General features: G+C 37.7%; 2 protein-coding genes across 3 annotated transcripts in view; both read left to right on the forward strand.

Annotated features, from left to right (window-relative positions):
* ankib1a (ankyrin repeat and IBR domain containing 1a) overlaps positions 1–6,322 on the forward strand; it is a 39,053-nt gene extending 32,731 nt beyond the window's left edge. For both annotated transcript variants that reach the window (XM_084130803.1, XM_084130804.1), the window contains 3 exons: positions 1,491–1,611; positions 1,717–1,760; positions 5,185–6,322. In XM_084130803.1, coding sequence (XP_083986929.1) covers positions 1,491–1,611; positions 1,717–1,760; positions 5,185–5,895 — 876 coding nt within the window. In that variant the 3' untranslated portion in view covers positions 5,896–6,322. The remainder of the gene's footprint in view (positions 1–1,490; positions 1,612–1,716; positions 1,761–5,184) is intronic.
* Positions 6,323–9,607: 3,285 nt separating this feature from the next.
* On the forward strand, positions 9,608–12,787 carry gatad1 (GATA zinc finger domain containing 1). The gene is made up of 5 exons (XM_084130805.1): positions 9,608–10,074; positions 10,698–10,820; positions 10,902–10,961; positions 11,039–11,222; positions 12,296–12,787. Exons 1-5 carry the CDS (start codon positions 9,895–9,897, stop codon positions 12,475–12,477), a joined length of 729 nt encoding a protein of 242 aa, XP_083986931.1. The 5' UTR covers positions 9,608–9,894; the 3' UTR covers positions 12,478–12,787.
* The last annotated feature ends 154 nt before the right edge of the window (positions 12,788–12,941 follow it).

Below are 12,941 nucleotides of genomic sequence, written 5' to 3' on the forward strand. Positions count from 1 at the left end.
ACATAAATGGACAACTTTAAAGACGATTTTCTCAATGTTTAGATTCTTCAGATTCCAGATTTTCAATAATTGTATCTCGGCCAAATATTGTCTTATCCTAACAAACCATACATCAATGGAAAGCTTATTTATTCAGCTTTCAGATTATGTATAAATCTCAATTTCAGAAAATTGACCCATGTGACTGGTTTTGTGGTCCAGGGTCACATATATTATGCTATTAGCATAAATGTAATCTGGTGGTTAGCAGTTAAGGCTGGTCATCTCCTGGAATATTCCAGATAAAGGACTACGCCATTATTACTCAACTCAGAGGGTTAATTAAACCAGAGCTCCTGTCCTGTGGTCAACTTCACCGTTCTTGAAATGTGGACACTGTTGTAGGTTGCTTTGTCATGCACTCAGTGTGACTGTGAACGATCGGCGTTCAGTCTTTCTAACCACTGCACAATTAATATAAAATTAGCTGCTCTTTTTTTCTTTTCTTTTTTTTTTATGCTTCAAAAAGGATTTGGACACTTAAAATGTGTGAATTCTATCGCAATTGATAATTGCATATTAAATCTGCAAACAAATTATGCTACACATAGTAATCACCGGCGTAGTTAATCACATTAACCTTGAACATTTTCTACTACATTTTCACTAATGCTTCACAACCAGAAAGTATCTAAATACTTAGTTAGGAGTCAAATTATAAAACAGTTAAAACAACAACATTCCTTTTGTGAAATGTTTTGCTTGAAAAGTGTTTGTGTGTGTTTGTTTAAAATAAAACCGTGGTTGGATATTTTGTTACATAATGCCAAGACATTCATTAATTTTTCAAGTGCTTGAAGGAACCTATTATGCCTTTTTACGAAGCGAAAAAAAACTGTTTTTCTTTCGCTCTACTAGGATAGATTTTCATGCTTAAATGTTCAAAACACATTATTTTCCCCATATTCTCCATTGTTGCAGCTCCTCTCCTCCCAGTCCTAGTTCCTGTCTCTATGAAGCCCCTCTTTCTGAAAAGCACAATGTGCTCTGATTGGTCGGCTGGAGCAGTGTGTTGTGATTGGTCAACCGCTTCCAGCATGTTTGGGAAATGTCCCGCCCCTTACCATAACCGCCAGTTTCAACACACTACTAACTAACTCAACCAGGCCCCGCCCCTTTATTCTGCGTATGAATTATTTAAATGAGGAATATTGTGACGTGTTTATAAAGCATATTAGGACCCCTTTAAGTGTCCAAATATGTTGTAAGGTCACTGTATTTTATTTTAATCCATAGTAATAGAGATTAGAGACACAGTTTATCACAGTATATGCTATATATAACAATACATTTGTTAATATCTTTCATTCAGTACTTGTAATATAGATGTCAATCAGTATTCTCATGAGTGGCTGTCCATTTATGATCTATTCATTTCTATCCTTTAATAACTGCTTCTTGTCAGCAATCATGTATTTTTGTAATTAATCTGAAGTTGATGGTTCCTGCAGGAATACTCTGAGTTCCAGTACAGACGGAGACACCGACAGCGGCGTCGAGGAGACTTGCTCCGACTCCACAGCCTTCGCAGTAACACCCCCGAACCACACGACTCCGCTGACAACACTTCAGGTACAGCTCCCGACCGACAGCGCGAGGCCACATAATGTCAGAATAAAGAGTTGCTTTAAGTCAGTGTTACTCCGTTTGAAATCCATGTCCAATATGTGTCTACAGAAACGCATGAGGGAGGTGGTTCACAAAGGCATGGGATCTCCACGGTAAATACACTGATTTTCTAACATGTGATGCAGTGTCCGTTTTTACTAGGGATGTTCCTGAATCTTAAATCCGGAGCCCCTAAAGCAGGGCTATTCAATTAGTTTCATTCGAGGGCCGCATTATCAAATCAAAAAGTTGAGGTGGGTTGGTTTGGGGGTTCATCTTATTTATTGAAACATAACAGTTTCAATAAATAAGTTAAAGTAACCCTAAAAAAGTGTGGTATTTACTTGGAAATGTGGTATACCCAACAGTAGCCTATGCAAATATATAAAACCATAATAAATAAAAAACTTGATAATTTACAGCTGTGTACAACTATTTTCCTTGGAACAAATAAATTATTTATACAAACTTATAGCTGTTGGTGAGAAATAATAATAATTTTATTTATAATTGTTATGCTTAAATGAAAATATTCTGACAGTGAGACTTGTTAACCACAGGCTACTCACTCCCAATGTATAAAAAATGCCTAAACACAAGTTAAAAACTATACACACCTTTACAAAGAAACTGACATAATTTCATAACAAGCATTAATTATATATTCCTCTACCCAAAACTAATGCAATATAAATCACTATATTTACTATTATACTATATAATATTATAGTATATATTTACTATATTTATTTATTACTACATAGTATTCAATATAAATAGGCCTATTGCACATTTCTGCCCAACCATGGTAAATTACTACAGTAAATTCATGGTAAATGTTTGTAAGGGTGATTAGGGGATTTAAAGTCTTTTAATTTCGTTCATGCCACAATGTTTCTCCTGCTTTCCTCATCAGTCTTGTTGGGAATGTTGAGGCTGTTTCATCCGATTTAATACTAGATAAATCATCGAGTGATTTGTGGTTTGTAACAGAGAGGTTTCTGTCGAACTTAAACGCTTCCCACTGGTTGTCGCAACGCTGTTTAATAATAGTGTCCGGGACCGGGAGTAAACGCAACTCCGTGCTGGGCCGTGTTGAAACAACTGTAAACAGCGCTATTTGTTGTTATACTGTACTGAACGAGAAACCGCTTCAGATGATTCAGTGACGGAGCGGTCCGAATGAATCTGAATAGTTTTAGACCGTTATGCAAGCGCGTTTAGAATCGAACCAAAATAATGATTCATTCACGAATGATTGGTATCGCTGGTTCAGTCGACATAAATTCGGGACACATATAATAACTGCTGAAATATTCGCACGTAAAACGTTTCTCAGGTCAATCGGAGCGAGTATCAAACTGAATTAGCCGCACCGCCAGGAAAAGAGGAGGAGAGAGATGGTGCCGTCGGGCCGCATGGAGATGATTGGCGGGCCGCATTTGGCCCGCGGGCCGCCAATTGAATAGCCCTGCCCTAAAGGGACAGTGCACTAGTCGGTTACATTACAGCACATCAGATTTCACTTATTAGGTGAAGCTGATAAGTGAGGAGAGATGACTGACAGGATGATGCCGGAGGATTCGGTGCACAACAGATCCTGAGTGTCATTCACAATATCTTAAGTTGTAAAATGTGCGGTCAGTACAGAATACTTTTGATTGCACACATATTGCATATTGATAGCGGCTACCTGATGCCCGCAAAATTATATTACAACTATTTAATCTCTTTTCTTTTTTTTTTTTTAAATCAACATGTCCCTTTAGGGGCTCCTTAGAAAGCGTCATTTCCTTTCTGAACATAGTATTCGGCTTCTGGCACATCCCTTGTTTTTGCACAGTTATTTGTTTTGGTCACATTTTTGTATTTTAATTATAATAAAATAATCATACTAAATTTAATTTTAATAATCATACTAAATTCATAAATTTGTCATATTTACTACAAAATGGTTTCTAAATTTAGTCAACAAAAATACAACATTAAACTAAATATTTCATACAAATGTCTTATTAAACCAAACACATTTTATATATTATATTAAACGTGTAACAACATTTAAAAAGATACCGTTAAAACGTTTGGGATCTATACGGTTTTTTTTTTTTCTGTTCGTTTTTTTGCAAATAAGTCTCTTCTGCTCACCAAGGCTGCGTTTATTTTAATACAAAACAGTAAAAGTATAAATATTGTAACATTTTATTACAACTTAAAGCAACACCATGTAAGTTTTGCTCTCGGGGTCCCCCTACAGTTGGGAAACAGTATTGTCTTCTACTACTGTCGTAAAATCTGTCATGGTTACACCAGGGAATACACGTGCATTTGTTGACAAGCCGATACCCCCGAACTCTACAGAAGGAGTTCTCACGTCTTGGGCAGACTGCCTGCGTTGCGTGTGAAATGTCTTCATCCCAGGTACAGTGGCATATATTTCAGCATGTCATATGAATATAATTTCAAGGGTTTTATTTTTTCATCGAAAACTAGCATGTTAGTGTTTACTAGCTACCAGATTGACAATTCGCTCCTCTACTAGCATTACTTGATTCATGAAGATAAATGGAGGACCAGATAGCTTCCGTAACATAGCCAGGCAGACAACACATTTGAAAAACTAGAGATAGTATGCAAGCAATATACTTACTAGTCCAACAGCATGATGGCCAAGTCAGCATCGGTCGGGCACCCCTCCTCCTCCTTTAGCTCACGCCAACGAGCGAACGCTGCACCAATATTGATCCTCGTCTGGCCTTTGATTTTGTCACTCTCCCTTTTTCTCTTCCTAGTCTCCTCCGACAAAACCTTTGCCTTCTTCGGATTCGTTGCTGCTTCGGCCATGACAACAACATACACACGCTATACCAGCCGGCAAACAAACGCTAGTTGGGCTCTCACGTCCGACTTTGAAGGGGTGGGGGGTGGTGGGGGAAGTGAGGTATGCCGTAAAGCAGTTGAATTTTGTAGTTCTTTTTGTGCTTGTGTTACTACCCGAACCCCGAAGTTCCGTAGTGCCAGTAAAAGCGATACAGACCCCGTCAGGCTATGGCAGACGTGTCATTCAACCTATTGCAAGTCGATGTACCATCACAAGAGTCTTGGAAATATATTATGAAGGTTGAAAAACTACATGGTGTTGCTTTAAACTGTTTTCTATGTGAACATATTTTAATATGTAATTTTTTCCTGTGATCAAAGCTGAATTTTCAGCATCATTTCTCCAGTCTTCAGTGTAACATGATCCTTCAGAAATCATTCTAATATGCTGATTTGCTGCTCAAGAAACATTCCTTATAATTATTGATGTTAATATTTAATATTAATATTTTTTCGGAATTCTTTGATGAATAAAGTTCAAAAAAGCACCATTTAAAATATAAATATTTTGTAGTATTATAAATGTCTGCCACGTTTGATAAATGTAATGCATGCTTGATGAATATTTTTTTTTTTTTTTTTGAATGGTAGTGTAGTTCACTCAAAAATGAGTCAGTGAGCATCTATTGAGAATTTGAATCCCTTTTATCCCCTCAGGCACTTGATTCTCTGGATGAGGATGACCCCAATATTTTGTTGGCGATTCAGCTGTCCCTACAGGAGTCCGGGCTGGCCTTGGACCCCGAGCCTCAGGATGGTCTCAGTAACGACGCCTCTGTAGGGGCCAGCGGTTCCTCTCTGTCCTCTGGACTGGATTCTTCGGATCCTCCTCGGGCTTCCATGAGCAGCTCTGAGCTTCTGGAGCTGGGAGACAGCCTTATGAGACTGGGCAACATTACCAGCCACTATACACCCTTTAACATGAGCTCCTTCCCTGATGCCTTCACCCCGAGTGACCCGGACTGCCTGGACCCTTCCACCAATGCCAACCTGCTTGGCAACATCATGGCCTGGTTCCACGATATGAATCCACAGAGCATTGCACTGATTCCCTCAGCCACCTCGGATGCCGGTCCCGGGCCACTCGCTTTCGGAGAGGAACAACCTGCCAAAGCCCAGGACGAGGAGAACGAAGAGGGGAGTCCTGAAGAAGACTCCCTATCGCTGACAAAAGAAAGTTCAGATATGTTGGCGACGCAACTTTTGGAGCTGGAATGTGTGGATGATACACAACCTCCTAAAGCAGAGCCAGGCTTGGAGGATTCGGGCAGTGTAGATCTCACTAGCGCAGTTTGTCCTGAAAGCAGTGCTGATCCGCAGGGAACCGAACTCTCCTCGGAGTGGGAGGAAGAAGTGCACCTAGTGTGAGGAATGAGTCCAATTACGTTTACCAACTGAGTGCTCTTACTGTGCCAAAACACTAAAAAAAAAAAAAAAAAAAACTGCTCGTGCAAAAATGGAGGAGTGTGAACGAGGTGCAGTGGGGTTAGACGGGACTCGTCTCGGTTGTGTGTTGCACCGCGTCTGGTGGAAGAAACAAGAAATCGTGCTCCGATTCAAGCTAAAGAAAGTAGACGAGAGAAGATTGGGTCTCATTCACTAACCGTATTTGTGTGTGTATATGAATGTTTTTGCACAGAAATCATAGTTCATCAATAAGTTTGCACTTTTTTTCTACATTCAGCAAACAATTTAGAACCAACTAAAACGCCATGCATGTTAAAACCAGACCTCGTGGGCCAAAAAACATGCTTTAAGCCTAAAGGTTTTATATTTAATTGAAAATCTGACCCAGGATTTTAACAAAAAATTAACATTAAAGAATTACGAGCGTTATAGTTTGATCTGGAGTAGTTGCATAAAAAGTAGGGCTGTCAAAAGATTAATCGTGATTAATCGCATCCAAAATAAAAGTTTGTGTTTAAATAATATTTGTGAGTGTACTGTGTATAATTAAATTTGTATCTAGAAATACACACACATGCATGTATATATTTAAGAAAAAATTGTTATTTATATATTAAAAAATTATATTTATATATAATATAAATTATATATAAATATATATAGTATATGTATGCATAATTATGCAATAATTATACACAGTACGCTCACATATATTATTTAAACACAAACTTTTATTTTGGATGCGATTAATCGCGATTAATCTTTTGACAGCCCTAATAAAAAGATGTTGTTAGGCCTATATAAAAGGTCTTTATGTACGGAAAGCCGCTGTAATGGAGATGGTTAGGACGCTAGTTATGCTTATTGCTAACTTTAGGTGGCCTGGAAATCCAGACCTAAATCTGAAAGATTAATGGTCTGGCATCGACTAATGAAAATCGGCCAGCTCGAGGGGCGGCACCAAGCATGCATTTGAGAATCTCGCTGCACGCAATTGGATAACACTACGACCAATCACAACAAGCCCCATACGCTTAGCTACCAGCGGAGCTCACTGGTAGATTAGACTCTTGCCGTATCCGGTCGGCAAAACAGCAAAAACGCCCTTCTTGCAAAGGAACGATTCGAGCGCCGTCTTCTGTTCCTGTGCATATATGTGCATATCTGTTGTGAATCAGGTGGCAATTTTGTGCGAGAACCTTTTCTGTGCACATAAGAACATACGGTTATAAGTGAATGTCGCAAAGGATTAAAGTCGCAATGAAATGGAAGTAGTGCCATCTTTTCTTCCATATTGTGACGTACATGCATTTCACTCAGATATACGTCACAATATGGAAGAAAAGATGGCACTACTTCCATTTCATTGCGACTTTAATCCTGATTTAATACTGACGATTTGAAAAGGAAGTAGGGCATTGAAAAAATGTAGGGTGGGGACTTTTATATCCATCGTTTGCTGATTGGATGGAGGCAGATCTGAATGCTAGCTTGTTAGAAAGGGGCGGGGTTTAAGCGTACTAAATGATTGGAGAATTCCAGCATACGTCACCAGAGAGTCTGAAAATATGACATTACGATTGAAAATTATGATGTCAAGTGAAAAAAATGAATTGTCCACAATAAGTTTAATAACGTGCATATAGAAAATTTTCATTTTACTGTGCGTGCCATTAGAGAAAGCTCCATCTGTATTAGATTGGAAATTCATTTTCTTTTAAAGAGATGTGATAAAGTGAAATGAATACATTGTTGATAGTCGGATCTTTCTGAAAAAAATGGGAATGTTTACATGCAGAAGAAAACATGAATTCGTGAATGCATTCGTTCACTGTGAACAGTGTGAAGCCAACATTAAGACCTGCATCAGGTTGCATAAACCTCTAAGACTAGTCTTACAAGTTAGACATCAATTTATTTTCTTTAAGACTGTTCATAGCTTTTTTTTAAATCAGTTACATAAAAACGCAGATTTGCCTAATTTGATACCGAAAACTAAGACTGACTGCCCCTGACTAATTGCGAGTGGGTCATACTTGAACTTAAGACACTGTCTTAACATAATGGCTATGTTTATGCAACCGCCCCATCATGAACGTTTTGCTTTTAATGAGTTCTTTGCCCTGTTTTCTTTTATTTTTATTCTACAGCATCCCTTTTACTTAGCAATGCCAATCTGACGCTTTATTTAAAAACACTAATGTTCTTTCTATGCCATATTTAATGCAATTGGTGCGCACAATGCACATTTCACATTATAAATGAGAAGTGTTTGAGCAGTGTGAAATGTTGTTTGCTGCAGAAAGGGAACACTTGATGTAAATGAAAATGTGATTACCTTATCTTTTGTGACTACTACACACAACACCTCTGATATCCAGGGTTGTGCATTTCATTGGGCTCATGCATATGTTCATAAAGACACTGCACAGGTCTACTGAAGCAATAGAGAGATAAAAACAGTGGTTTGCCTGATTTCGTTTGTGTGCCACACTCAGAAACACAGGAAGTCATTATCTCTATATTCTCCTGTTGGATGTTCAGCATATGTGGCCAAAATGATACATCTATTAACACCTTTGCCAAAGGCCTTCTCTGACAAAACTTACTGTGCAGTAAACAAAACTGCAAAGAATATTCCAGGTTAAATGCAATTTAAGATTTACAGACAGCATCTGTGGCATGGTATTGAGTACCACATCATTTTTATTTTCAACAAAAAAGCAATGCATTTAACTCTGATGCTGTCGATATCTTAGTGTTATTTAAACCAGAATATTAATCTAACAGTCATAAATACCAGAGTTTGATTTCTATTACTGATACGTAATTGTTGGAAGTTGTGAGGAAGAGATTGTTGTTTTTTATTTTTATTTTTTAGATTCTAATGTGCTCATGTGTGCCTTTTTGTACTTTTTCTTATTTATGTATATGTTGCCGAATTAAGTTAGTGTTTGCTGTGTCAATCAAATACAATCAACCTTACATATTAATCCCCCCCCCCATTAGATAGTCTTTGTTTCATGTTGACAACAGCCTCATGTTTTGTATTACACTGAATTGGTTGCCATTATTTTTGATGGCCTCTCATTACAGTTTTAATGACAGAATGATATAAGGGGAAAGAAAGAATAGAAAATGTAGAGTTGGTGATTGTAGTTGGTGCATTTAGTTTGGCTTTTTTTCTTTCAGATACATTTTACATTGGAATTGTTGAGCAGTTTATCATCTTGCATTTTAAGTGATGACCAGTTTTTACATCTTAATCTGATTGTTGTGTGTAAAAATGGTTGAAGTTTGGATTATTTGTTTCTCTTTTTTTTTACCTAAGTATTTATGGTGGTGGTATTTTTGTGATTTGATTTGATTTGATTTTTTTAAAACGTGCCCATTAACCTTGAATTGTCATTTGCACATTCATAGACTATACTTGATACATTCCCAGTTTGTATGATGTGTAGCCAATAAACAGAAAGTATGGGAAAAGGTTTGGTCGGATTAAAAAGTTTAAAATGGAGTCGTCCTATTTGTTGTGGTTCATGGGAGAAAAAAACCCCCCTAATGCTACATACTGTACTTGCTTTCTTAAAATTAAATGGCAATGAACAGCGCCCTCCAGTGCAATCCTTTCACAGACAGTTTTAGACCTTTATTTTGAAAATTAGCATCATGCAGTCAGGACTTTTATTTTACATTGGCATATTTCGTATCCGGGAAGTTTTTTTTCTGCATGATAAAACCAAACATACGGGACCTATCATTCATTGTTTTCAAAATGAAAGATGTGTATTTGAGGTTAAACTAATGATCATATTTCTTCGAATTCGCCATTTATCGTAGATCTTTGGCTGTGATCGCATTCTTACACGAAAAACACGACGGTTTAGTTCAGAATTAACTTTGCAAGACCGTTGTAAACGCAACCTTGCCAGGCTAAGTTACTGCTTGTGGTCAGCAAACATGCCTCTTGGTTTAAAACCATGTTGTGCTGTCTGCAAGACGAACTCTTCTTCCATGTGGAAAAAAGGAAACCAGGGGGAAATTTTGTGTAACAACTGCACGGGTAAAATTGTAACGAGTGGAGGATCCGGAGCATCTGCTTCATCCACCATCCAGCAGAATAATGGCGGAGGAAAACAGGTTTGAAATCTTGCTTAAATTGCTTTTCTAACATCTAATTTACGTAACCTATCATTTAGACTTCTAGCTACACGGTCCACTAAAACATTTATAACGTTAATCAAAGAAGCGCTAACGTTACATACACGACATCGCTCCCATGTTTAACTTAACGTTACTTGTTGAAAAGGAGCGCTGTTTTTTTTCTTTTTTCTTTTTTTCCTTACTAATTTTTATGAAGACATTTTTGTAAAGATTTTAAAATAATATATAAAAAAAAATATTAAATTGGTGTACATTTGCACGAGACTACAGACATGACAGTTATCTAGCTTTATTGTACATGGAGCGGGTCGCCCCCTTCTGGGCGCCGCCATGTTTCCGTCACAACTGTCAAACAATCACTACCATTATCTGTAGATGCATAGTGTTTAAACGAAGCTTAAAAATAAGAAGTATTGGTATACACTTGCACGAGACTACAGACACAAGTTATCTAGCTTTATTGTACATGGAGCGGGTCGCCCCCTTCTGGGCGCCGCCATTTTTACGTCACAACTCAAACTATTCTACCGTATTATCTGTACATAGTGTTTCTAAACAAATCCAGTGATACTATTTTTGTTTCCCTTTTTATTTTACAGTCCAAACAGGAAATCCACAGACGCTCCGCTCGGTTACGGAGCACCAAGTACAAAGCGCCGGCATCTGAGAAAAAAGTCTCAACCAAAGGGAAGGGCAGACGACACATTTTCAAATTGAAAAATGTAAGTGCTTTTCCCTCAGGCTTGTGTATGATTTGGTTAATGAAATGGTTCAATGGCATTTATTCTTCCTATGTTCCATAGCCTATCAAAGCACCAGAGTCTGTGTCAACAATCATCACGTCAGAGTCCATGTTTTACAAGGTAACCACTCCTCTCTACTATTCAAAATGTTTGTTTTATCTGCCACTTCCTATCTAACCTGTACTACTTGTTTTCAGGGTGTCTATTATCAAATAGGAGATGTCATTAAAGTAATAGACGAGGATGACGGTAAACCGTATTACGCACAGATTCGTGGTTTCGTCCAGGACCAGTACTGCGAGAAAAGTGCTGCGTTAACTTGGCTGATCCCAACTCAGGCCAGTCCTCGAGATCGATTTGATCCAGGCACATACATTGTTGGTAAGTTCCTGTAGAAATAAACTCTTATTTTCCTTGCTGACAAATGTAATGTGAATCATTTGTTAAAGGGTTAGTTCACCCAAAAATGAAAATTCTGTATATTAGTAATTACTCACCCTCATGTTGTTCCAACCCCATAAGACTTTTGTTCATCTTCGAAACACAAATTAAGATATTTTTGATTAAATCTGAGAGCTGTCTCACTCCTCCATAGGCTTCTATGTAATTGAAACTTGCCGGCCCAGAAAGTTAGTAAAGACAATGTTTTAAATAGTCCAAGTGACTACAGTGGCTCAACCATAAGTTTATCAAGCGACGAGAATACTTTTTGTGCGCCAAAAACACAAAAATAACGACTTTATTCAACTATTCATTTTCTTCTGTGTGTTTCTCTGAGTGAGATCACGTAGTGTAACAGCGCAGCTCTTCTGGGTTGTACGTCAGAACGTAGGCTCACTATTGGCCAGCATCACACACATGACCATCGTCGGCCAATAGTGAGCCTACGTTCTGACACACAACCCAGAAGCATTTTTTTCTGATTAAAAGAGATATCCAAAATCCGCTCTGTAAAAACCTTTGACTCTAATATGTCAACAAAATGAAACAAGAATTTTGAATCTGGCTTTATCCAATGTTCAGATTTCTCTTCTGGAAATATATGCAAATTAGCGCATATTCAATGAGATACTACCCAATTTGCATATTTAAACATAAATATTCTAAAAACTTGTCATACAAAAGATATTTGTCTTAATGTCAGTAATCAACTGGGGAAGTTTCATGCTGATATCTATTAGTTAATTTTTTTTTCCTATTCACCTGGGGTGTCTCCCCTTAATCAAAAATATCTTAATTTGTGTTCCGAAGATGAACGAAAGTCTTACGGGGTTGGAACAACAAAAGGGTGAGTAATTACTGACAGAATTTTCATTTTTGGGTGAACAAACCCTTTAAAGAATATTTGAATTGATTTGGTAAACCTGAAAATCTTGGGTTAAGTGCATCATCCTAATTTCAAACGAGATTTGTTTATTTAATGGCTGCATAAACACATTTATTTCTTTGCATAGGCCCTGAAGAGGACTTGCCTAGAAAAATGGAATACCTGGAGTTTGTCTGTCATGCTCCATCAGAGTATTTCAAATCAAGAAGTTGCCCTTTCCCAACAATACCAGTTCGTCCAGATAAAGGCTACATCTGGACTCATATAGGACCAACACCCGCTGTTGCCATCAAAGAAACTGTAGGGTGAAGTTAACCCTTAAAATCATCGTACATTCAGACTGAACTGAACTTTTTTTTTTTTTTTTTGGTTTGCCTTTTCAGTCCTCTTTCAAAAACTGTTATGCTTGAATTAGGACATGTGTGGTATTGGCCATCGAATATTTTCTACAATTACATTTGTAACTCAAGTGTACAGAATATTCCAGAGCTCTTATTTTCCAGTGGAGCCTCAGAACGAGTTAAGCCGCAGTATTCTACACTACGACATGGAGGTCAAATTGAAAAGAAACTTTGAGTACAAAGTTAATTTGTAATAAATTCAGAGTGTTCACGTGAGACCCCTTTTTTCAGGCATCTATAAATTCATTCAAATCAGTTTACATGTTTTGTACTTGTGCATCTCCCAAATGTGTTTTCAACCAACAATACCAGCGTAATGTTAACACAAGGAGGATGATGATCAACAGAACAGGGAACAGGTGAGAACTAATA

The sequence above is a fragment of the Abramis brama genome (genome assembly GCF_963993115.1).
Source record: "Abramis brama genome assembly, chromosome: 12".
Lineage (NCBI taxonomy): Eukaryota > Metazoa > Chordata > Actinopteri > Cypriniformes > Leuciscidae > Abramis > Abramis brama.